The sequence below is a fragment of the Talpa europaea genome (assembly GCF_964194135.1).
Source record: "Talpa europaea genome assembly, chromosome: 1".
Classification (NCBI taxonomy): domain Eukaryota; kingdom Metazoa; phylum Chordata; class Mammalia; order Eulipotyphla; family Talpidae; genus Talpa; species Talpa europaea.
This window is the reverse complement of record NC_140073.1, coordinates 56,271,573-56,297,957: the sequence shown is the minus strand read 5'-3', so window position 1 is coordinate 56,297,957 and position 26,385 is coordinate 56,271,573. Positions and strand designations below refer to the sequence as shown.

General features: G+C 38.8%; 2 protein-coding genes across 9 annotated transcripts in view; both read left to right on the top strand.

Annotated features, from left to right (window-relative positions):
• SYTL2 (synaptotagmin like 2) overlaps positions 1-26,385 on the top strand; it is a gene marked incomplete at both ends in the record, with an annotated part of 66,862 nt that overhangs the window by 29,757 nt on the left and 10,720 nt on the right. For 6 of the 8 annotated variants that reach the window (XM_084252656.1, XM_084252657.1, XM_084252658.1 and 3 more), the window contains 6 exons: positions 6,428-6,529; positions 8,401-8,454; positions 12,208-12,302; positions 15,227-15,346; positions 17,025-17,194; positions 26,205-26,307. In XM_084252656.1, coding sequence (XP_084108782.1) covers positions 6,428-6,529; positions 8,401-8,454; positions 12,208-12,302; positions 15,227-15,346; positions 17,025-17,194; positions 26,205-26,307 — 644 coding nt within the window. Of the gene's footprint in view, positions 1-6,427; positions 6,530-8,400; positions 8,455-9,658; positions 9,707-12,207; positions 12,303-15,226; positions 15,347-17,024; positions 17,195-26,204; positions 26,308-26,385 lie in introns of those variants that run through there. The other 2 variants (XM_084252652.1, XM_084252659.1) reach the window with 2 other exon arrangements.
• On the top strand, positions 198-3,704 carry LOC311180288 (uncharacterized protein; the record flags this gene model as incomplete). Its single annotated transcript, XM_084248014.1, has 1 exon — positions 198-3,704. The coding sequence occupies one exon, from the start codon at positions 198-200 to the stop codon at positions 3,702-3,704; it is 3,507 nt and encodes a 1,168-aa protein (XP_084104140.1).

The following is a 26,385-nucleotide window of genomic DNA, read 5'->3' as shown; positions in this document are numbered from 1 at the left end:
CCACCCCAAAAGCTAAGACACCCTTACGCTTTGGTCCATATGCCACTGAGATACGGAAGACAACTGATGATTCCATATCTAAAGTCCTCGACTGGTTTAACCGAAGTTCTCATTCAGATGACAATAAGTTATCTCTCCATCAACCTGAAGGAATAGACTCCAAAGAAAATGACTCAAAATCACAACTTGCTATTGCCATGGTGACAGATGACACCAGTCTGAAAGAAAATGACTCAAAGGTGCTATCACCCACCACAGTTGAATTGGCACCTGTGGGATCTGATTCAACATTTCAGGCAGAGGGAAATAAGCCACCTTCTGGATGCATCCAAGATAGTAATGTGAATAACAAAACCGAATCTATTCATTTGTCTCAACAAGGCAAGGGAGGTCCAGGCATATTGCAGCCATTTGAAATCTACAGTCCAAATGAAAGGAGTAAAAATATGGACTCGAGCCAAGCTTCCAAATACATAGTAAAAGGAAATAGAGTATTTCCCCCAACTAGTAACCACTCGTATAGAGCTCTCAAAGAAAACCAAGTTCCAAGTGAAACTAATGATGTTGGTAGCTTGGGTGAAGAGCCCCAGCTTCATGTCTATGAAAAACATACAGGAAACTCAGAAGTGAATTTTGAGTCTTCAGTTGTCAAAGAACCAAGTTTTAAAGACAATTTAAAGACAAAGAGAACATGCAAAGGAGATACTTGCACCCTGAATGCTTCCTTAGAGCAGGAGAATAATGAATCACCATCTGGGGCTACCAACAACAGCTCTCCTTGGAAGAAATCTGAGGTTCCACTACAGCAAGAAGCTGGTGAGGCTCCCCAGAGCCAAGTGCAAAGAGAGAAATACAAAAGAGTGAGTGACAGAATATCCTTTTGGGAAGGTGAGAAAGCTGCTGCCAAGTTAACTCATAAAGACCTAATAACTTCACATGGCCAGGGACAACCTTCTAAAGGAGATCAGCCTTTGAAGACACAGTGTGTGTCCATGGAGCATTTGTCTATGGACCAGAGTGAAGATGATCAAGTCACTGCCAAACAAGTGGTCCTGGATGAGGATCTTCCAGCAGCCCATCTCTCTGGTCATTACTCCTCAAGTAAACTTAAAGACACCAGGCCTCATATATTAGGTCCACACAAAAATTATCCTTCATCTGAGCAGCCAGTTAAAGTGCCTCTGTTTCAGAATAAGATAAATGAGCCTATACAAAGATTGCCAGTGGCAGAGAGTTTGCATACTGGAGGGGAAGTTACTGTACCAGAACTCCAGCATCCTTCAAATATTGGGAGTGAAATACATGCTCCTTTGGAGAAAGACAGATCTCTAATTGGTGAATCAAAACCCAGCTTTAAAGTTATGTCCCTGAAGGAAAGAATGGATGAGCCCAATACAGAACAGGTCTATAATCATTCTCAGTTTGAGAATTTGAGAAAGTTTTGGGACTTAGGAGCCAATTTGAACAACAAGGAAAACATTGAGAAGAATACCACAATAAGTCAAAAAAACTCCAGACCTTTTAATAGCCAGAAGCACAAAGAACTCAGTGACATTAAATCCTCAGGAAGAGACACCCATGAAATAGAGACATGTCTCAGCCAAAAAAAAGTTCTGGCAAAAGAGGAAATGGAGAAATTAAATTCAAAGTGCATACCCCATGTGTTACCAGGTGAAACCACATTTCCATTAAGAACATCCAGAAAGTCTACTTATCAGTTGCCAGGAAATGAGTCATCAAAGGAAAATGTGGAAAAGAATACCAAATGGTTTGAGACTCCAGGGTTCAAGGAAGAAAAGGATTACTCAGACCAAGAGATTCAAGAATCCATAGTGAAAACAAGTGTTTTGTCTAAAGACTATAAAGACACTTTTAATGACAGCTTACAGAAGCTGCTTTTGGAAGTTTCATCATCAGCAATCCAACTTTCCAGTGGAGAAGTTCATGGACAAGTGCTTGCACCTGGTGTTTCTGAATACAGGACAAGGCTGCAAAAGACAGATTTTGCTGATCCTGATGAAGTTGCTAGAGGACCTAAGGAGATCATTGATGAGCATGTAGACAAAACAGTAGCTCCTCCAAAGTTCAAGCCAAACACGTTGACTGCTAGTCTTCACAAACTTCTGAAAGAAGCAACTGGAACATCACCCTCTCCCTTGCAAATCAAGTTGGAACCCATCACCTCTAGGGCCAATTCTGAGCCTGAAGAGAATAGTGTTTTTGAAAAAGAGGTAGAAGGAAGTCATAGCACATCAGCCTGTCAAAGAGAGATAAGAGTTTCTTTTCCAGAGGGCGAAGAAACTTTGGGACAGACAGCTCTCTCTCAGAAAACTGAAGGTAGTGAGTGCCAGCCAAACAGGGAGAGCTTGTTGCAGATGACTGCAGGAGATGCTTGCCCACTGGAGCCACCTTCCCATCTTCGCAGAAAGGGTTCTCTTGGGGATGTGGCCAACTCTCCCCAAGACGCATCTTCCTTCCAGTATACTCATCTTGCTCCCCAGGATAAGTCACTATCTTCTCAAAGAGAAATTTCAGAGACTGTAGAAAAAGTCATTCTTCTACCCAAACCTCCGTTGAAGGATGTAAATGCTGCATTACAAAAGCTCCATAGAGAAGCTTGGTTGACTGGAAGGGAAGTCGTTCCTGGAGAAGTTAAAGAAGAATTTCCTCAAATAGTCCAGGCAACAGGTAGCCCCCAAAATTATTTGGGAGATACTGCACCACAGACTATGCAAATGTCTCCATCAGTCCAAACCCTTAGCTCATCTGTTTCCACTGTTGCTCAGTATGGCAAAGAGTTGCCTCAGGAAGCAGCAGAAATTGTGAGAGAAACAGTTATTCAACCTAAATCAGATCTCCTTGAATTCAGTACTGGCTTAGAAAGGCTATTAAAGGAAACAATTGAAACCCCCTCCTCAAAATATGAAAGTTATAGAGAGACCCTTTCTCCATCACAGTTAAAAGGTAGTATTGAGGTGACCAGGCAAGCTGCTTCTGAATTCCATGCTAAGGAAATAAAAGAAACTGTAGAAAAGTCTGAAGCTCCATCAATAACTGAATGTGCTTTTGAAATTGGTTTTGAGAAACTCCTCAAAGAGGTACCTCAAGTTGCTGCTTATCAGCCCCAGGTGCCAGTGAAGGAAGAAACTCCTGAGAAGGAGCCCTCCCAGTCAGAGCAGGCCAGGTTCTTGGGCACAGTGACCCATCCTTACCAGACAACCTTCAAGGCCTCTGACATGAAAGTTGCCAGTAGTGTTTGCAAATCTCAAGCCAACCAACATGACAAAGAGTTGGGAGGAGACAAAACTGTGACTAATTTATTAGTAGATCCCTATGGTTCTGAAAGTGGGATTGAGATCTCTGGAACCCCAGAGATGGACTATGATATAAGGACCACAGAAACCATAAAGCCCCCAGAGAACAGAGATAGTAAAAGTGAGATTGCAGGCGTTCAAGAAAGGGAGCCTGGCTTTGAAGAGGCTCCTGAAGTAATGAGTGTGTCCAGAAGTAAGCAACCCATGCCTTTTCTGATGAACAAAGAAAACCCTCCCAACCCTCTGACATCACTATATAAGAGACGAGAGAAAGACGAAGATAAAGGCTTCTCTGACTCTGAATTTTCGGATGGGAACACAAGTTCTAACGCAGAAATTTGGAGAAATACCTCCAGTGAGCATATTTTAACTCATTGGTTAATAAGTTAATTTATGGAATGCTTATGACAAAGATACATTTTTTAATTGGGATTTTTAATTCGGATTTATTTGACACTCCCAAATGGTGCTAAATTCTTTTTATTACTTCAGTTTTCCCTAGCTTTTCTTTAAAAAAAAAAGCAACCTACATTTCCTTTTATATTCTTTAATCAAATGAGGTATAGATGGCTTTACCCACAAGACAATATTTTAGAACTGACCTTATTCTCATTAACCTACCAATACAATTTTTACATTTCAAAAATATTTTTAAAGAACTTTTGAGTTCAAAAAGTACCTTTAAAACACTCAAGATAATATTCCTCCTGAAAGTAATCAGAATTTCTTTCTTAATTGACAGTCTACACAGAAGTCTCTAGTAAGATTTGTGACCAAAAAAGTGCTACAAATTGGCACAAATTTCCCTTTTAGGGGAAATATTTTACCACAGTAGTGACTAAATACCAAGAACAAAGTGCAAGGCTGGAACTTCCTTTTCCTCAGAACCCTTGTGCTGTGATATCTTTGTTGCCACTCTCTCCTTCTTGTTTTCAATTATCTGCAGACTCTTCCCCTTCTAGAGTATGACTTTGGTCAGATGACTTCACCTGATTCCACCTAAGGGCATTGCCTGGCCTGTTGCATTTCTTTGCTTCCAGGTTTGGCTATATGGCTGAATATCTTAAATGATTCCCACATTCTTCTTAGTGGACCTGGGGTCCTGGTTTCAGTCAAGCTATGAAACAGAGGGCTTGTCTGAGTTGGCTCTTCTGATTACTATCTGGGCATGAACCTAGAGGCAAAGAACCCAGAGGCAAATAGGAGCAAAAAGTCACCTAATTGAAGTGATGAAATGGTAAAAGATACTCTCTGGCTGGGACATTTTAACCAAAGTTGCACAGCAGCTAGTTTCGATTATTCTAGTATCTTGATAGAATTTGTCATTCTCACTCCCTTCGGTCTCTGTGAGGATAAGTAAGCTTTTACTGAGTGACTGTCCTCTAAGGTTTGGGTTCCTTTGCATGTAACCCTTCTTGAAAGCTGATTAAACCATCTGTCCTTAATCCTATTTCATCAGAGTGAAGCCATGTTAACAAATGTTGCTGGTAAGAAAAGGATAGTGAAATATTAGTGTTTAGAGCCAAACATATGCCAGCATATAAAACTTGTTGAGATAGACTCTTACTATCCCGCCCCATGAGTCACTGGGATAAGTCTTACTAAACCACCCCATGAGTTACCTGAGGAGGAGAGGGCCTCACAAATTTCTTTTACTTTTAGAGACTATTGTCTAATGTGTATAGCCAACATTTTGATTGAACAGCAAAATATACTTTCTAAAAAGGAAATAATAAGTATTATATAACCACCCAGACAGAACTTAAGGAAGATATTTCAAAATTATGAGCCAAGTAAGAGGTGTAAAATGATATATAGTTTTATATATTCTGGCCTAAATTTTTATTTTAAAGCAAACTGTGGTCTGAGTAGGTGGCTAAGCAGGTACAGAACCTGACTACAAGGGCAATATAATTGTGGGGAGCAACCTGATATGCTTGCCTTGTGCTTGAGCTCTTAATCATCTCAGCCAATCAATATATTCCTTTAAAGGGGGAAAGAAGGACAGGTCTCATGGTCACATATTTGTAGAAATGTGGGGCGATTATTCATATAATTATCATATTAATGTTTTTAATAAAGTCTCAGGAAGATCCCTTTTAAAACAGAGCATCCCAAATCTGATTCATTTAAAATCATTTGCTCTGGAATATCTATTAACATTGGGCTGGGGTGGGGGGACTGAGATGCATTTCAGGAAATTATTGTCTAGAGAAGTGGTTTTCAAATCCATTGACTCATTAATGGAATCGTTCATTGATTTAGCAAACATTACTGAAGTGCCCACTGCCAGATGCTATTCTAGGCGCTGGAATACAGGGGTGATGAATAACAGCCAGGGCTTATCCATCATGGAGTCATCACTGTCAAAATGGGTAAACTAAGCACTGTCCAGAGAATTTCTTCTGTTATGTTATATGTACTTAAAGGGTAGTTCTTATTCTGAAACAGAGTTATGCTCTGTTTCTTTAGGTCCTAAAATACCTTTCTTTTTGTAAAATAAAAACAATAGATGATAGAATCATTGAACCCCTTTAAAATGCCTTAGTAAAATAAAAAATGGACTACTTCATGTCACTTCCCAACAATTTGTTGGTAATTTCACTGACACATGAAACCAGACAGCCTGCATCAGTTGCTCTAGAGAGCTCACCCATCTGCGCACCAAATTACACACAGATGTTAAACATCTGAATCTCCCTTCCATGGTTTTCAGCTAATTTTTTTAGTGCCCCTAAAATAATTTCATGGCAGTCCTCAAAAGCTAGAATGTGACACAAAGTCTCACAGAGAACAAATCCTGTGCCCAAAATAGAGGTATAGAAAACTAAGGCTCACATTTCTATTACGTGGAGTCTTATTTCTGTATGATTTATGCTTGCACTTTTTTTTTTGACCAGACAGGTTATTTTTTTAAAGTACATGCTAGCATGGCAATTTTATTTTCTTCCAGGAAATGCTTCATACAGTAAATAAAACTATAGAGGCTTACAGCACAATACCCCCCTTCAACCTAACATTTCAGTGTCCATTGGTTACTAAGGGGTTAGGTGGTTGTGTTTTTTTTTTTTTTATTGCATTGTGCGGTGTTCATCAATTTTGTCTTGTAACAGGTTCAGAAGAAGAACCCAGTCCTGTTTTAAAAACATTGGAAAGGAGAGCTGCTAGGAAAATGCCTTCCAAAAGTTTAGAAGACATATCATCAGATTCCTCAAGTGAGAATAAAATTTGCCCCATCCATTTGTGCTCCCATCTAAGCTTAAACATGCTTATTATGTGCTCTTCTGTGGCCTCACTGCATGCTGTTGTGCACTGGAACCCCTCAAGGGGGGAGGTTAACAGATGAGAATAATCTTTCCCATGTGAACTGAAGAGACGCACTCTAAAGTTGCTGGAACTTTGCTTTAAAAATAGTACATGAGGTTACGAACACTAGGTTTTCTTGAATTCAAGAACCCCAGTTTGAGTGTTTACTCAAGTTTTTAAAGATTGAGGTAGCTAGGAGTACTAGTGGTCCTAGCTGACATTTATAGAGCACTATGTGCCAAGATGTGGCTGAGTGTTTTACTTGAATTACCTCATTTAACTGCGAAAGTATCCTTGAGAGGAACCAATTGTTATCCCATTTACAAATGAGGAAAATGAAGCTCTGAGAGAGGTTCACAGAGCAGGGCTGGCACTCAAAATCAGCATTAATGAGTGACCATGCTAAGTATTACCGTGTTGGATGTCTGAAGAATTTTGCACAGCGTGGAGATGAATTAGTCTCTGGTTTCAAGGACTTCCTTTTCTCTTGTATCCTTTCTTTTGTCTTCACTGTAAGCCTGAAGACTCTCTGCCGTGCACTACTTTAGGCACACTGTTCTCCACTGGCTGCCGCTTTAATTGAAGGATTTCTTGAGTATTAATGGAGAGCACAATGTATAGAGGACTTGTAGGCCAGAATAATGAACTTAGAATTCATGATTTCTAGGGCTTTGTTCTTCCTGGTTTTAAGTTGAAATGCACCCATGGGACTAGAGATGATCATGAGAAAATATATTGAGTGCAAGTTAATCACTGCCAAACTCACATAATTTAACACTGACCATTCTCATAGTTAGAATACTTTCTATGCATCCACAGTTGTAACTAAAAATGTCAGAATTTAAAATGGAAAAGAAAAAGCCACTCCACTAAACATGAAAACAGTATTCTCGATTTGGGGTGCACTCCTAACCTTTCCAATTGGAAGGGACTTTGAAGGTCATCCGTTTCAAATCCCACCACCCCCCATGCAGGAATTCCCTCTAAAGCCTCCTCAACAGGTGGCCAGCCCCCACATTAGCCTGAATGCTTCCAGAGAAGGCAAGTTGATCCTTTCATTGTTCAGCCCCAATTGTTCTTCCTGATGTTAGTGAGGGGGGTGAAAAAAAGAATTTGACAATTGGCCTATTTGGCAAACCTCTTGTCTTCTTGAAACGGGGGCTATTTCCATGGTGCAGTTTTAAGTACTCAGGAATGTGTAGGGTTAAAAAAAAAAATCACCATCAGCTGACGGGTATTCCTGCATACTCCCTTCCAAATACCAATACCCACTCTCATACTAGCTTGCCAAGATTCCACTTAGCAGCTGGTCCCCAGTTACATCTCTTCAGTTGACTTCCCAAGCAAGACTCCCAGAGGCATACACAAATGATGATGCATGTACAGAAATATTTGTTAATGACCATGGGCTTGGGAAGGTGTTAGTCATGGCTAGGATCTTATGCTTTCCAAAAAAAAAAAAAGAATAGGGAGGTTTTTCAGCCCCGTGCTGTCTCCTGCTGCCAGCCAATTGCTTGCTCTGAGCTAACCCTCTAACTCTTGGGAGTCTGTGTGAAGCAGTGTGCTGATGTAAGCTGCATCGAGGCTGAAATGGGAGCTCCCGCTATGGCACTGGCTCAAGTAGCTAAAGAAAACGTATTTTGGGGGAAGACATCTTGGTTGCACCCCTCACTGCATCTTAACTAATTGCTTCCAACTCCTGGGGCTTCCACAGCAATCTCGTTGTTCTTTCTCAACAAGGGTCATCAGTGTTAACCATTTGTTAATTTCTCCTGAACAGATCAAGCAAAAGTAAATAATCTGCCAGAAGAATTAGTACATAGTGCTGAAGATGGTAAATATCTTTATGTATTTGCATGTCTGTCTGTAGTAGCTTCTGGGGTGGTTTGGGCAGTCACCGGGACTGGGACGCAGCTGTTGGATAAATAAAAGAACGTCATTTGCCATTGTACGGTGAATGCTGCTTAAGTTCTGACTTAGGGCAGTTAATACTAACTGTTTGTATTCTTAAGACTTCTGCGGGTGGTAAAATTCTGAGGATCTTATTAGAGACCTTTGGGAAGTGAGGGTTTCTATAAATAGCAAATTGTATTTTGGGGTATCAGCTGTGTTTTGCTAGTCTGACTTGCAGAAGTTCTCGTGAAGGCAGGAAGAGTGCAGTAGGTTTCTGGGTTATTTCTCTGTTTGATTCTCAGTCTCAGTCAGCAGTTAGATCTTTCTGGGCACAACTGGTAAAGGAAAGGGTCTCAGAACAGGAGTGGGATTCCTGCTTCTGTTCATATAGAGAACTAAATATAGACTGAAGATAGAATTAATTGTTCTGATATTTAGGACCCAGAAGATCTTCAAGCTTGTGAATGAAACAGGTATTAGTTCGATTATAAAATGCATAGGGTGAATAATATCTTAGTGGGGTAGAGCTGAAAATTAGTCTGATTTTTATAGTTCAGCATTTACTCAAATGTGTAATTTATATTTTTATGGTAGATTTTTCTTTTACTAAATTGCCTTTACCATGATAATGTGTATTCGTGTAAAATGCAGCAACACAACTCCTCAAAGGTCATCGCTTACTTTAATGTGATAATTTTGTTTTTTTATTATGTGATGTGTTTAAAACCTCATGGAATTAGATGGAGCAGGGATTTTTATCTTTACTTCACAGATAAGAAAAGCTCCAAGAAATTAAATGACTTGTATCTGATCCTGTAGCTAGGCAGTCAGAGAGGGAGGGTAGGGAATAGAATCTCAGCTTCATTACTTCTAGTTCAGTGCTCCTTCATGGTCCATGCTGTGGGTTAGTAATCAGGGGAGAGATACAGAACATCTCCCATGCCTGCTCTTGGATTTGCAGTTGAGCAGGTGATCTTAAAGAGGCTAATGAAGAGTCACAATGGGGAATGGATGAAAGCGAGCTGAAAACTTGTCAGACATATTCAGCAATCTCAGTTGTGAAACTAACATATGAGTTATATTTTCATGTCTGTTTAATCTTCTGTTAAAATGGTATTTATTCTCAATGTTGCTCTTCTGAGTAGATAAAAAAGCAGATCAGGAAGCAGATACAAATGAATGCATTCCAGGAAGTGAGTAGCAGGATCTTTCTTATAAATGACTAAATGTTGCCACTCTACATGGTGTTGAATATACTGAAATAACTAACCCCTTAATAACAGTATTTATTATTGGTACTAAATGCCTGTAATTTACAAAACTATTTCATTCTGACAAGGGTTCTATTAAAAATATTTTACTATTGCCTGTCTTAAAAATTTTTATTTTCTATTAGAAAGAGTTATATATTTTCAAATGGTTTTATATTTTCAAATGGTCATATATTTTCAAATGGTTTCATGGTTCCACTAGCAAGATTTATATATTTTCAAAATTTATATGTATACATATATGTTAAATATATTTGTTATTACCAAGTAGTATTACATTTTGTCAGTCTCTCAGCTCTTTGTGCCTAAAATCAAGTTGGTAACTTCTAATATCACTTGACTTTTATGTCACATTATGGTGTTGAGTATTGTGTTTTTCGTGGCCTCTACAGAAGACTGCAGATGTGAAGCAATTTACAATTTTTTAAGACCAAAGAAACTGTACTTTGATGATTATTATGTGGTATGGCTGTATGTGCCTCTCTACATATCTGTGGAAGCAAATTTTATGATGTCCAGGGTTTAAGCTATGAGTTCAAAGCTGAACTTGAACAGTATATGTTCAATATATAAAGCAAGTCAGCATCTGAATTTTAAGAAATAAATGTGTATTTGTGGTGGCTAATGTCTATCAACTAATTAAATCCACCAAACAAAGGTGACAATCATTCACTCTTTTCTGTTCCACCTTAAGAATGATGTGCTTAGCTGTCACTGCTGTCTTGAGGACAGATACACATTTAAAAAAGGTGTCTGTGGGTCCCAGCAGAGCTTTCCAGTTTCATAACCCTAGGCACTTGATGGAGGGATGGGAAGGGGGTGATGATACACGTGCCAGCCCTCAGGAGTCAATAGGATTTTTTATAACAATTTTCCCAACAGTCTTTGGATGTGTTAATAGGTGTTAATGAGAAGAGCAGCTAAATGAAGGGACCTGAAGATAGAGAAACAAAGTGCTGATGCTGGCAGGCAGCGATAGCTAGTCTGAAATCTGAACCCTTCCTCATGAGGTCCTCCTGCTTCAGAGATGGAGGTGCTGAGCTTTGGCACCTGATCGACAAATTCTTAAGAACTACTTAGGGAAGAAAACAATACAGGCTCCCGCCTTTGTGGATGTCCTCTGTCTGACTGCTGAGGAAGAATCAAGACTTCTGTCCCTTGAGGGTGTTGGGTAAAGAGGCTTTTCCAGTTGTATTTGAACTGGCAGACACTTAAGTTGCGGCATCTTATTTTATCTTCCTATGTCTTATTCAACATTTAGCCTGAGGAGTGAAAACAAAATATAGTAATAGACCATATGTGCCTATATATCCATATCTTCGTTTGCCACCTCCTATTTAGCTGAGTTTTTGGTCAAGGTCATTAGACTAATCATTAATTATTAATTTCTCTCTTATCATATTTTCCAAAGTGACTAATAATGTCTAAACCAGGATTATTCTTTTCCTCTAGTGAAGAGTGTATTCTTGCCACAAGACAAAATCAAACACATGATCAGGGCATAAATAACTAAAGCCAAAAAATGGACAATTGACTACACTGGGGTAGTGTGTATGTACTTTGAAAATGAAACAGAGCAGAGTAACTTGTTTGCATACTCTTTGGGCTAACTGTGTCCTCATGGGACCCATTCTTACTTTCCTGCCAGTGTAAGTCACCCAAATACACACACACATGCACGTTATTGTTTAATGGGGAGTGATTAAAGCAGGTATATTGTAAGAAGTCATGTGACTTCCACACATATAACTTACTGGTATCAGAAAGAAAGCATACACTACATTTTCATATTAATGCAGAGTAGCCTAACTTGAATCATTTAAACTTGGTATGGTGACATCACTATTGAAAATTTTCTTGCTTTGACAGGTTTCTGAATAATTTCTACTTTCAAAAAACAGATTTGAAATTTTAGTCTTTCAATAAGTTTGAGTGATAATTGCTATCAGAGAAGTAATCCCACTACTAAGCAAACCTTCTCTTTAGACTCAATAGAAAGACATTTTTGTTATGAGTTGGAAAGATCCTTGCTGTCCAATGAAATAGTTTTTCATCCTGCAGCATGTTAAAAATATATCTCAAGGAGATGAACCAAAAAGTTACAGAATTTGTGGTTTGAAACTCTGATGTGAAAAAATAAGTTAAAAATGATTCACATTGACTGTATGCTTTAATATAATACAAATCCAGCTCCAACTCAATAAGAACAAATAGTTTTCAAATACTCATTTTTCTATTTGGTTCAACTCCTTGCTAGTTCAATTTAACATATGAACACTGCATGTTGCTTACCTCTGATCTTCTGCATGTGAATTACTTACTGTACCTTTAACTTTTTTATGAAACAAAGTGTGTTTTCAACTTATGCCTAATGTTGTCTGACAATTGTAAGAATAATTTTGAATGGAAATGCTGCCGTTTAGTTTCCACAGTGCCTTCACAACCTGATAATCAGTTTTCCCACCCTGACAAACTCAAAAGGATGAGCAAGTCTGTTCCAGCATTTCTCCAAGATGAGGCAAGTTTGTCTTTTTTACCTTCAGAAAAAGGGAACCAATGTAGGTTGGATTTGCTATGCCAAGGTTGGTGTGTGCCAAGACAGTGGCAGAGACTAAAGTGTCCCTCCTCCCCTGCTTTCTGGCCACCCTTCTGTCCATTCTTAGACTTTAGATGAACTGACCCTTCCCTGTCGTATGAGTAGCGGTAGTGTTGTGGACCCTGGAACAAGGCAAGGCATTTCTCATTGACTCATACTGTAGTTCCTTTTGGTCAATGAAGTCAAATCACATAGATTTGGGAATGTGATTTTTGTTTTAAAGTGGTTACAAAGTAAGAAATACAGGCATAAATATGTTGGCATGAACTAATTATTGGATGTAGTTTAGAGTAGAGTTGATTTGTGAAAGCTTAGGCTAGGTGGTGTAACTAGATTGAAAACATTTGTTAAAATAATGAAGTAGCAATGACATAATTCAGAAGGATCAACTGGGTATAGGTGCTTTGCATACATGATCTCATTTAATCCTCCAACAACCCAGGAGTGGACACCTTCATTATCCCCTAATATTACAGATGAGGAAACTGAGATTAAGAAAGGTGAAGTAAGCTCACTCAGCTAGAAAGGGGTTGAGCCAGGACTGAAGCCCAGATCTGATCCCCATGCTATGAACTACTAACCTACTCTTCCCTGAATATCTAGTATGCACCAATCATTTAATTTTGATTCTGATAATCATTCTCACTAGTTAAACATAGTAGGCAATATGTTCTCCATTTTATAAAAGAAGAAATGCCTCAGAGAGGTTACGTAACTTTCCCCAAATTCAACAGTTACCAAAAAGTAGATAAAAGATTCTATCTCAGATTTTTTGACCGAATTAAGATCCCATGTTTTGTGGCCCTGCTGTGAGGAAAGAACCTGAGCACTTGAGTCAGATAAGCCCAGGCCTGGCAATGCCACTAGTTTGTTGTGTGTTTATGAACAACTCCTTAACTTCCCTGGACCTGGTTTCCTAATAACTACTGTATAAGTAGGTACATGAGGAGTCTGAGAGAATGCAAGGAAAGTACATAACACTGTGCCTGATACATAGGAAGCAGCCAGTACATGTAATGTTACTATTTGTGGTTTTGGTCTGATTTTTGATATTAAAATATAAGACTTCATCCTTAATAGATGGATGTAAAGAAAACTCTTTACTATGCATAAATTATATCCCTTCTCCCCTGTTTGCTGGCCACCCTTCTATTTTTAGACCTTAGATGAACTGTATCTGGAATACTCAGCCCCTAGATGTGCTTAAGAATCCATATTATAGCTTCCTTTGGGACAAATCTCTCATTTTTTTGTGACTAACTCATAGCGGAAAGCGAACCTTAGGCATCTCATAGAGTTCTTATGCATTCAAAGTTTTATAAATTGCTTTGTTCTTGGTTGGTCATATGAATAAATCATAATATTTGAGAAGCAAAGAATAACAGTTTTTGCTTTTTACTTTTCTCCTCTCTTCAGTTTTAACAGTCTCATTGTGCCACATACAAGAGTCCAATTCCTTTAAATTTGTGCATCAGAGATAGCAAATAAGCGGTATCATTTTACCTTTCGAAGTAAATGGGGATGAACTGAGCATTAAAGAAATAGAGATGAAGTAAGGCCCTTTTCCTTTGTCAGCTGTCCACTGAGGCTTAGCATCAGTCATATTTGTTGAATGCCAGCTATGTGAAAATCGTTGTTCCAGGTCAACAAGACAAGGTTCCACCAGTACTGAATTCCTCTAGTAATTCACTAATGAACTGATATACTAGGCAGATTGTAGTATGTGCTACAACAGAGAGAAGTGGACTTGGTAAGCATTGGGGGAAAGTGTGACAATAGAAACATTAAAAAGGGATGAATTTCTTTTATTCCTTGAGTGGAGAATTCTTATTTATGAATTTATAAATTCTGTGTTATAAATTTTGTTTTTATTTAACTCCTTTCTTAATCTACATTAGAATTGGCATTCATTATATTGATACATAATTGCATGGCCTGGAATAACTTGGCACGAACTAACTACTCCTCCATAAATGTGTTTCCCTAACCCCAGGAGTCATTGAACTGCATCATAAACTCTAATCCCAAAAGGAATGCATTATGAATCATGAAAATTTTAAGTTACCATCTAATAAGCTTTGATCTAAATATAATAAAACTTATTGTTGCCACTTTTCTTTCTTGATCTAGATAAATATTTCCTGGGATATATTTAAAATATCTTACTGATTATTTTTTTTTCAAAAGCATGTTAAAATGGCTAGAATATATAGTTGAATGTACTTCCTCACAGCAACAAAAAGATAAGTACACCAACACCATAGAAATACATAAAAGGTGTTTTAAATCCATACATATATAATGTATTCATGCACATACATGCATGAATGTAAACTCTTAGCTGAAACAGATCACACTAGCATTTCTTTATCCTAATTTAATAGTGTATTAACTGAAAGGTTGGATTTTTAGGGAAATTAAAGCCATGTTAATAATGAGAGGAATTAAGCATGACATTTGATGTCTGACATTCCATCTTAAGGCTTTTATTTTCTGACTTAAGTTAATTTCTCTCATATATCAATAAAATCCTCCAAACACTATAAATATATAATGTTAAGATCATAATAGTGCAGCCTTGTGTAGCACCTTGGGACCACCTTGTAGGTGTAGGAACATCACATTATTTAGGTGGCTAAACTCTGCCCTCATCCTTAGGTGAGGTCCAAGGCCGACCACCCACCACACCCTGAATCCCACTCTCTGGCAGTAAGCACGAGTGTGTCCTCTGACCTTGGGAAATATCATAGGTCAGTGGGAGACCGAGATATATGCTCTTTGCCTAAATAGAGATTCTGATCTTGACTCATTCTGAATTTAAATTTTGTGTATATGATGTTTTTTAGAGTGATGACAGAGAAACAGACACAGCATCAGAAAGCAGTTACCAGCTCAGCAGACACAAGAAGAGCCCCAGCTCTTTAACCAATCTTAGCAGCTATTCTGGCATGACGTCATTGTCTTCTGTATGTAAACAAAAGCTCTGTGTTAATACCTCTGCTTCTGTGACCCTTACCCTGCCATGCTCCCACTACTGGAAAGGGCCTCCTATTGTATTTCTCAGATTCCAAAGGCACCAGCCTTTTTCTCTAACCCACAATTAGCTTCTGGCTAGCATATCTTCCTCTCTCCTTTTTATTAAGCATGATGAGTTCATTTATATTATTTTTTTTTAAGTAAGTACTTTAAAAGTACAACTAAAGTATCAATAAGACAAACCACTACATTTTTCTGTGCAACAGATTGCATAACTTTTATAAAGTCTGTTTATGTCAGGTAAGCTTTTGTATGCTTTTTGCAGATATAGAATTATACCTGTATTTTAGCAAGACTGGTGAATAAAATTATAGTTATTCACATATTAAAAATAGTACTGATTCTTCACTTAAACTAATAGAAGGATTCAGAATAGGATTTTATAAGAAAAATCGCTGAAGTCTAGTTAATCATATTTGATTTTGAAATTTACATAGAACTTTCTTTCATAAAGTGAGCTGGTTATTTGTGCATGCAGTCTGAAGCATGTAAATACATATGTAAATATATCTGCATTTCTCAAACCTTTTTTGGAGCCTATTTTAATTGAATTTCTGGTAATAAAAATCTAATGTTTGGCTTTGAAACGGCCTTGTAAGTCATCCATTTTCTTCTGTTCCTGACCTCTAAAAGCTGATGACTCAGTATGCATTTTTCTTAGATTCGCTGGATGGATAAAAGTAAAATTCCCTTTTATTTATCCATTTTGTAAAAATTGGACTTTTTTTTTAAATTTGCAGTAACAGTGGCTAACAACACTGTTTATGATTTCATGGTAAAGGTTCACACTTCGCATGTATGTTACATCATTCCCAGCACTCAAGTACCCAATATCCTTCATCATGGTCCACTGGGCTGCCTCCCTTTAATGCCTGCCCACACCCTCCCATGCTGGTAGCCTCATTGAGTGCTTGGAGTAATGTGGCACTGTGATTTGTACGACTGGGTTTTCTCATATACTTTTTCTTTAATATTTTAAATACTAAGCATGCCTTAGAATGGCACTCTGACTGCCCCTTAGCATAAAGTCAACCTGCTTTGAAACCAACATTTAAATGACTTTGCATTTCACTTTTCATCTATCTCTTTTAGAGGCAATTTTTTTTAAGATTTATTTATTTATTTATTTATTTATTTATTTATTTATTTATTTATTTATATAAGCACTGGGTACAGTCAGAAGCGCGGGAGGGTGAGAGAATTCACCAGAGCCAGAGCGGGGAGCAGAGCAGGCAGAAGGACCGAAGTACACTGCTGAGGGGAGCAGCAGGCGGCAGGAGAGGTCTGCGCACCATGTGGGACCCTCCTCGGGTGGCCGGGGCGCAGCCGGGGATGGAACCGGCGCTGCAGAGGCTGCGGGCAGCTTCACAACCCAGCGCTCAACCGCTGCGCCACCGGGGAGGCCCTAGAGGCAACTTTTTAAAATTCTAGAGTCGTCATGTATATCATGTCAGAGTGTCTGTGTTGATATGTCTTTATGCCATATCAAATTAACTGCTTTTATATGCAAGATGGAGAATTAATGGCAAGCAAGGATAACATCCTTGATCCTGTGTTGAGTTCAAGAATGAGATAGAGACGAACTCTACCTATTTCCAATGTTTTCAGGTGAGTGGCAGTGTGATGAGCGTTTATAGTGGAGACTTTGGCAATCTGGAAGTGAAAGGAAGTATTCAGTTTGCAATTGACTATATGGACCCCCTGAAGGAATTGCATGTCCTTGTGGCCCAGTGTAAAGACTTAGCAGCAGCAGATACTAAAAAACAGCGTTCAGACCCGTAAGTACATTTTGGAGTCACTCCTTCACCTTACTTTTCAAATTCTTAATCTTACAGAAATTGGAAAGGAAAGAAAGTAATTGAAAGGAGGGTATGTGTATGACTGTGTTAAAAGGAATGTTTGAAAAATTGGGGGAAATGCTATTTTATTTAATTCATAAATTCATATGCCAAAATTATCAAATAATGAAAATGTTAGATGTTGATTTATAATGATGCACACCTGAAACTTATATCATGTTATCATGCACTGTTATTGCAACAAAAAAGTTCTAAAAAATTAAATGTCAGAGAAGCACAAAATATTTCAAATTAGAAGAGACCGCTGAGGTCATCCTGTGTGTGTGTGTGTGTGGTGTGTGTGTGTGTGTTGGGGGTTGGGAGTTGTTACATTTTTTACAGACAAGGAAACAGAGGGCAGCAAAGATAAGCCACCTATTTAGATAAATTCAGGTAACAGCAAAATGAGGAATGAAAACTTTTGTTTCCCTCTCCCTCCCCTTGCTTTGCTGTATTCCTCAGATCTATGGTCAGCTTGCTAGTTTTGAATTTTTCTTGACCTTTTGTTTGGCCTTCTCTCTGTTCCCCATATAAGTGAGACTATCTGACATTTATCTTTTTCTTTCTGACTTATTTCAGCCTGCATAATTCCTTCCAGCTCCATCCATGTTGCCACTAATGGCATGTGCTTGTCCTTTTTGATTGCCGATTAATATTCCATTGTGTAAATATACCACAGCTTTTTGATCCATTCATCTATTTGGGGGCATTTAGGTTGTTTCCATCTCTTAGTTATTGTAAATAATGCTGCAATAAACATAGGAATGCAGGTTTCCTTTTGAATGAGAGCTTTTGTGTCCTTTGGGTATATTCCTAGAAGTGGAATCACTGGATCATATGGTAGATCCATTTTTAGTCATTTCAGGTCCTTCACACAGCTTGCCATAGTGGCTGGATTAGTTTACATTCCCACCAGCAGTGTAAGAGGGTTCTTGTATTGCCACATCATCTCTAGCATGTGTTGCTTCTGGTGGTTGTTTTTCATGCAGGCCGTTCTCTCTGGTGTGAGGTGGGATTTCATTGTGGTCATGATCTGCATTTCCCTCATAATTAGTGATGTTAAACATCTTTCCATATGCCTGTTGGCCATTTGCATTTCTTCTTGGGAGAAGTGTCTTTTTAGCCTTTTTGCCCATTTTTTGATTGGGTTTGCTTTGTTTTTCCTTTTCTTTTTTTTAAAGATAGATTTATTTATTTATTTATTTATTTATTTATGCAAGCACTGGGTACAGTCAGAAGTGCGGGAGGGTGAGAGAATTAATTCACCAGAGCGGAGAACAGAATAGGCAGAGTAATGAAATACACTGCTGAGGGGAGCAGCGGGCACGACAGGAGAGGTCTGTCGCGCCATGTGGGACCCTCGCTGGTGGCTGGGGATGGAACCGGTGCTGCAGAGGCTGCGGGCAGCTTCGCAGCCCAGCGCTCAACTGCTGCGCCACCAGGGGAGGCCCTGCCTTGTTTTTCTTGAGCTGTGTAAGCTCTTTGTAGATCTTGGCTATCAGTCCCTTGTCAATCATTTGCTGTGCAAATATTTTCCCATTCAGTGGGGTATCTCTTTGTGTAGATTAGTGTCTCCTTTTCTGTACAGAAGATTTTAGTCTGATATAGACCCAGCTGTTCATCTTCCCCTTTGCTTTCCTTGCTTCTGGAGAAAAATCCTCAAAGAAGTTTCTGAGGTTTATGTCGTGGAGTGTTTTGCCCATGTTTTCTTTTATGTATTTTATGGTATCAGGTCTTACATTCATGCCTCTTATCCATTTGGAGTTGATTTTTGTGTATGGAGTGAGATAGTACTCTAGTTTCATTCTTTTGCGTTTTGCAGTCCAGTTTTCCCAGCACCATTTATTGAAGAAGCTTTCCTTGCTCTAGATCCTTTATTGTAGATTAGGTGACCATATATGTGTGGTTTTATTTCTGGGCTTTCAATTCAATTCCATTGGTCTGTTAGTTTGTTTTTGTTCCAATACCATGCTGTTTTTATTATAACGGCTTTGTAGTATTATTTGAAGGCAGAGTGTAATACCTCCAGAATGAGGACTTTTAACTCCAATTTCTTTCTGTGACAGTCTCAGACTTTCTCTGAAATTAGGGACTTGTGGGGCATACTTCATAATGTTCAGTGATGCAGAAATAGTTTAAGATTCTAGAATAAGGCAATTTTCCATATTTAAATTACATCCTACAAAAGAACTTTAGGGGGATTTAACAATTCATCTTTTTTTTTTTTAAATAATAAATTTTATTTTTATATTCCCCATACAATTGCAGCCCCCCCATTCTGACCCCAATCACTCCCCTCCCACCCGCCCCCCTAAAAGTGTCTCTGGTTCATAGTTTTTTGTTGATTTTGATTTTCACTTTCTTATAGTTATTCATTTTCCTGGTCCCTTATTTAAGTTTTCTAGATTCCTGCTATGAGTGAGACCATCCGGTATTTTTCTTTTTCTTTTTGGCTTATTTTGCTGAGCATGATCCCTTCTAGCGCCATCCATGTTGCTGCAAATTGCATGTGTTTATCTTTTTTGAATGCTGAGTAATATTCCATGGTATATATGTACCACATCTTCTTGATCCAGTCATCTATTTTTGGGCATTTGGGTTGTTTCCAAAGCTTAGCTATTGTAAACAGTGCTGCTATAAACATAGGGGTGCAGGTGCTCTTTGGAATTGATGTTTCTGTGTCCTTTGGGTAAATACCTAGGAGTGGAATTGCTGGATCATATGGAAGCTCTATGTTTAGTAGGTCCAGAAATCTCCACACAGCTCTCCACAGTGGTTGGACCAGTTTGCACTCCCACCAACAGTGCAGAAGAGTTCCTTTTTCTCCACATCCTCGCCAACATTTGTTGTTGCTAGTTTTTTTTAATATGTGCCATTCTCACTGGTGTAAGATGGTATCTCATGGTAGTTTTGATTTGCATTTCCCTGATGACAAGTGATGTTGAACATTTTTTCATATGCCTGTTGGCCATTTGCATTTCCTCTTCAGAGAAGTTTCTTTTTAGCTCTTCTGCCCATTTTTGACCGGATTATTTTCTTTGTTGTTGCTGAGTCTCATCAGCTCTTTGCAGATTTTTGTGATCAGTCCTTTATCATTAGTGTTGGGTGCAAAAATGTTCTCCCAGTTGGTGGGGTTTCTCTTTGTTTTTGTTATTGTCTCTTTTGCTGTGCAGAAGCTCTTTAATTTGATGTAGTCCCAGCTGTTTATCTTTGTCTTCACTATCACTGCTTTGGGTGATGTGTCTGTAAAGATGTCTTTGATGTGCAAATCACGTAGTGTTTCGCCTATATTTCCTTCTATGTATTTTATGGTTTCAGGTCTTATGTCTAGTTCTTTAATCCATTTTGAGTTGATTTTTGTGTATGGTGTGAGGTAGTGGTCAAGCTTCATTCTTTTGCATGTAGCGACCCAGTTTTCCCAGCACCATTTATTGAACAAACTTTCTTTGCTCCAATGCATAGTCTTTGCTCCTTTGTCAAAGATTAGTTGACCATAAATCTGTGGGTTTATTTCTGGATTTTCTATTCGATTCCATTAGTCTGGATGTCTGTTCTTGTTCCAATACCATGCAGTTTTGATGATTATGGCTTTGTAGTATAGTTTGAAGTCTGGGAGTGTGATGCCTCCATTCTCTTCTTTTTTTTTCAGGAGAGCTTTGGCTATTCGGGGTTTTTTGTGATTCCATATGAATTTCATCAATAATTGTTCTATTTCTTTGAAGAATGATATGGAAATTTTGATTGGAATAGCATTGAATCTGTATATTGCTTTTGGTAGGATGGCCATTTTAATAATGTTTATTCTTCCAATCCATGAGCAGGGGATGTCTTTCCATTTCTTTGTGTCTTCTTCTATTTCTTTTAACAGTGTTTTATAGTTTTCTTTGTATAGGTCCTTTACCTCTTTTGTTAGATTTATTCCCAAATATTTGATTTTTTTTGTTTCAATAAAAAAAGGGATGCTTTTTTTGATTTCTTCTTCTTCAGATTTATTGTTTGTGTATAGGAAGGCTACTGACTTTTGCGTGTTGATTTTGTATCCTGCCACTTTACTGAACTGATTGATGAGTTGAATTAGTTTTTCTGTGGAGTTTTTGGGGTTCTCTATGTATATTATCATATCATCTGCAAATAGTGATAGTTTGACCTCTTCTTTTCCTATTTGGATTCCTTGGATGTCTTTCTCTTGTCTTATTGCCCTGGCTAGGACTTCCAGTATTATATTGAAAAGCAGTGGTGAGAGTGGACATCCTTGTCTTGTTCCAGATCTTAGTGGAATTGCTTTCAGCTTTTCACCATTGAGAATGATACTGGCTGTTGGCTTGTCATAGATGGCCTTTATGATGTTGAGGTATGTTCCTTGTATCCCAAGAATTTCAAGGGCTTTTATCATGAATGGGTGTTGCACTTTGTCGAAAGCTTTCTCAGTATCTATTGATATTATCATATGGTTTTTATATTTCTTTTTGTTGATGTGTTGGATAACATTGATTGATTTTCGGATGTTAAACCATCCTTGTGTCCCTGGAATTAATCCTACTTGGTCGTGGTGAATTATCTTATGGATACATTGTTGGATTCTGATAGCTAGAATTTTATTGAGGATTTTTGCATCAGTGTTCATTAGGGAGATTGGCCTGTAGTTTTCCTTTTTTGTGTTGTCCTTATTCGGTTTTGGTATTAGTGTAATGTTGGCTTCATAGAACGTGTTTGGTATTGTCCCTTCCTTCTCAATTTTTTGGAAGAGTTTGTGAAAGATAGGCACTAATTCGTCTCTGAATGTTTGGTAGAATTCATTTGTAAATCCATCAGGTCCTGGGCTTTTGTTTTTGGGGAGGTTTTTGATTACCATTTCAATTTCACTGCTTGTAATTGGTCTGTTTAGGTGTTCTATTTCTTCTTTATCTAGCTTTGGGTGATTGTAGATTTGTAGGAATTTGTCCATCTCCTCTAGATTGTTAAACTTGTTTCCATATAACTGTTCATAGTAGTTACTGATTATTCTTTTGATTTCTGCTGTGTCCGTTGTGATTTCTCCTCTTTCACTGATGATCCTGTTTATTTGTGCTTTCTCCCTTTTTTCCTTTGTGAGCCTGGCTAGGGGTTTGTCTATTTTATTGATTTTTTCAAAGAACCAGCTCTTGGTTTCATTGATCTTTTGGATTGTTTTTTTAGTTTCAATTTCATTTATTTCTGCTTTGGTTTTTATTACTTCTTTTCTTCTACTGGTTTTGGGTTTTTTTTTGTTGTTCTTTTTCTAGATCTTTGAGCTTCGAGATTAGGTTGTTTCTTTGAGTTCTTTCTTGTTTCTTGATGTGACCTTCTATTGCTAAATATTTTCCTCTTATTACTGCTTTTGCTGCATCATATACATTTAGGATATTGGTGTCCTCCTTGTCGTTCAATTCAAAGAATTTTTTAATTTCTTCTTTGATCTCCTCATTAGTCCAGTGGTCTTCCAGTAGTGTAGTTTTTAATCTCCATGAGGTAGGAAAGTTCCTTGCCTTCTTTTTATGGTTTATTTCTAGTTTGATGCCTTCATGGTCAGAAAAGATGGTTGATATGATTTCAATCTTGGTGTATCTGTTGATGTTTGTCTTGTGCCCCAGTATGTGATCGATCCTGGAGAATGATCCGTGTGCACTTGAGAAAAATGTGTACTCCGTTTTTTTGGGGTTTAGTGTTCTATAGATGTCTGTTAAGCCCAATTGCTCTAGGTCCTTATTTAGAGCTTTGGTTTCTTTACTTATTTTTTGTCTTGTTGATCTATCCATTGTTGATAGTGGTGTGTTGAAGTCTCCCACTACGTATGTGTTTTCTCTGATGTCTGTTTTCAGAGAGGACAACAGTTGTCTGATATATTTTGGTGCTCCTTCGTTTGGTGAGTATATGTTAATGAGTGTTATTTCTTCTTGAAGTATTGTCCCCTTGACCATAATGTAGTGACCATTGGGGTCTCTTTTTATCTTTTTGAGTTTGAAATCTGTTTTATCTGATATAAGTATAGCTGTTCCTGCTTTCTTTTTTGGTCCATTTTCTTGTAGGATTGTTTTCCATCCTTTAACTTTGAGCCTATTTTTATCTTTTGTAGCTAAATGTGTTTCCTGGAGACAGCAAAAGGTTGGGTTTTGTTTCTTAATCCAGGCTGCAACTCTGTGTCTTTTTATTGAAGAGTTTAGTCCATTTACATTTAGAGTTAATATTGATATATTAGCATCTGTATTTGCCATTGTGTTTGTCTTTCCTTTGATTTTATTTATTTATTCTTTTAATAACTTTTTTTTTTGGCCTTCTTTCATTGTTATTCGTCCCTCTGAGGTTCTGGCTTTAGGACTCCTTGTAGTATTTTTTGGAGTGGGTGTTTAGTTGTAATGAAATTCCGGAGTTTCTGTTTGTCTGGGAAGGTCCATATTCTTTCTTCAAAGAGGAAGGAGAGCTTTGCGGGATAGAGTATTCTTGGTTGGCATCTGTTTTCTTGGAGTCTGTTGACTATGTCCCTCCACTCTCTCCTTGCCCGTAGTGTTTCTTCGGAGAAGTCTGATGTCAGCCTGATTGGTTTTCCTTTGAATGTTATCTGTTTCTTCCCTTTTGTCAGCTTCATTATTTTTTCCTTGTCCTGGATTCTTGGGAGCTTTACTATTATGTGTCTTGCTGTATTTTTCCTTTCGTTGTGGAAGTTTGGTGTTCTTCTTGCTTCTTGTATATCAATTTTCAGCTCCTTCTTCACATTTGGGAAGTTCTCTTCAATTATCTCTTTGAATATTTTCTCTGTTCCTACATCTCTCTCCTCTCCTTCTGGGATTCCTATAACTCTTATATTTCCTTTCCTCATGGAGTCAGATAGTTCCCGAAGTCTTTCTTCGTTCTTTTTCCTTTGTGCTTCTCTTTCCTTTTCTGTTTTGGTTCTTTTTATTTCTGTGTCTTCAAGAGTACTTATTCGTTCTTCCATTTCATCTATTCTGCTTTCATTGCTTTTCCCAGAATTCTTTAGTTCTTCCATTAATTCTTTGATCTCCTGCATTTCTTTTACTTCCCTCTTTAGGGACTCAATTTCTTTCTTCTGACCATTGTTTTCCCTCTTTAGGGACTCAATTTCATTCTTCTGATCGTTGATTATTTTTCCCTTATCATTGTTTTCCTTTATGACTTCTGTCAGTTTTTTAATCACGGCAATTTTAAATTCTCTTTCTGGAAGGCTCAGAAGTTCTTCCAAGTTACTCTCATTGCAAATCTGGGGCCTGGTTTTCTTTTTGTGGTGTGCTTTTTCCCTGGGGAGTTGCTAGGTTGCGTGTGGTTCTTCTACTCCCTACTGTCTGTTTTCTAATTTGCCGTATGCGTTGGGACAGTGTGTTGTTGAGACTGGCCGGCATCTTGGGTGAGCTTCTCTGCTCCCCTCTGGTTCCTCCAGGAGCCATATGTCAGTTTCAAGCAGTCTTTACTGAAGAAAGGTCCCTGTTCTAAAATGCCGATGTGGGGACACACTCCCCTGTGCTCCTGGTCTGCCCCGGTGGTGGGTTCCTGCTCCCCCTCTGGGCTTGGACTGCAGGCCAGAGGGGGTCTGGTGTGGGCGAACTTCCCCCGCTCACCTCTGGCTCCTGAGGAAGCCTTCTGCAGGTAGTCTTTACTGAAGAAATGTCCCTGTTCTAAAATGGTGATGTGGGACACACTCCCTGCGCGTCCGCTCTCAGGCACACTCTTCTCCCCGCCTGGTCTGCCCCGGCTGTGGGTGCTCGCTCCCCCTGTGGGCTCAGACTATTGGTCAGAAGGGGCCCGGCGTGGGCTAACTCCCCAGCTGGCCACTGGCTCCTCCAGGAGCCTCCGCTGGTTTCAAGTCACTAGGTGGCGCCAGAGATCTCTCCTAGAGCCCTTGGGGAGCTGATTTTCCACCCCGTGGGACAGGGAACAGAGCGGGAATGGTAGGGTAAACCTCAACGGCTTTGGGGTGCTGTGTCTGCCTTGTGCCCCACCGTCGTGGGGAACCCACGCCCCTAATTTCGTGCCCTGGGTCTCAGTTCCAAATTCCTCAGTTCCAGGATGCGGGCTGTAGCCCAGTTCAGTGGCGCGGGAATGGCGCCTTTTGAATCCCGCTCCCGTGCCTGGGCGCCTGGTTCCTGCTCACTCAGTGAGGACCTCCGCGTGTCTCCCCGCAAGCCTAGGTCGCAGGCACGGGGACCTGGGCAGCTAACATCTGGATCCGCGTTTGCTTTTCAACCGCACTGCTTTTCCGCGCGAGCCTGATTCCGATCCATGCCGCTTTTCCGCGCAATCCCGATCTGCGTTTGCTTTTCCAGCGCGAGCCGCGCCGCTTTTCTGCGCAAGCTTACCGGGAGGCCCAGGGCTGTGTGCTGGTGCTGGTCTCCTCCTCCCAATTCATCTTTTTAAATCACTGGTTTTAGTTGTATTTCAGGTTATTTGCAAAAGGTGAATACTATTACCCACTGGTCCCTATGCAGAAGTCTGATTCTTAATTATTTTGCTAGCATATGCCCAATCCTTTGCATTTGTATAAAAATAAATGGGTTCAATATCTTTCTTTTACATGGAATATGGTTTGATTAGCTATGTTAAGTATTTTTTTCAAGAGACTAACAAAAACCTTTTCTAACTTTTCTAACAAAGTCTGCAAGCACCAAAGCCTTTTCTTAATAGGAAATAAGCCAGGAGAATGATGATTGTTGGCCCTCCTTCCCCAAAATAGGTGGGGGTTAAAGGAAAAAAGGAATTCAGTTAGCTGTTTTAAGATTTACAAAACAATATAAAATGATCAATTCCACTGAAAATCTAAATGTTTAAGTATAAAGATGTTGGTGAGAAGATTTGTTACTTACTGCTTTTCTCAGTATCCTAAAATACATATTTCTGTCAATTTCCAATGTATTTTTAAAAGTAAGAGATGGAAATATCACCTTAATTTTCTCTGACCTTTTTATCTGTTCAATTCTCTTTTTAGATATGTAAAGAGCTATTTGTTACCAGACAAGGACAAAATGGGCAAGAAGAAAACAGCTGTAGCGAAGAAAACTTTGAATCCTGTGTATAACGAGATCCTACGGGTATCTATGAACTAACTCTCTGGGAAAATCCTACATGTGACCTATGCATTTAAGTAGCTGTCTTAAGAGACTGGGTAG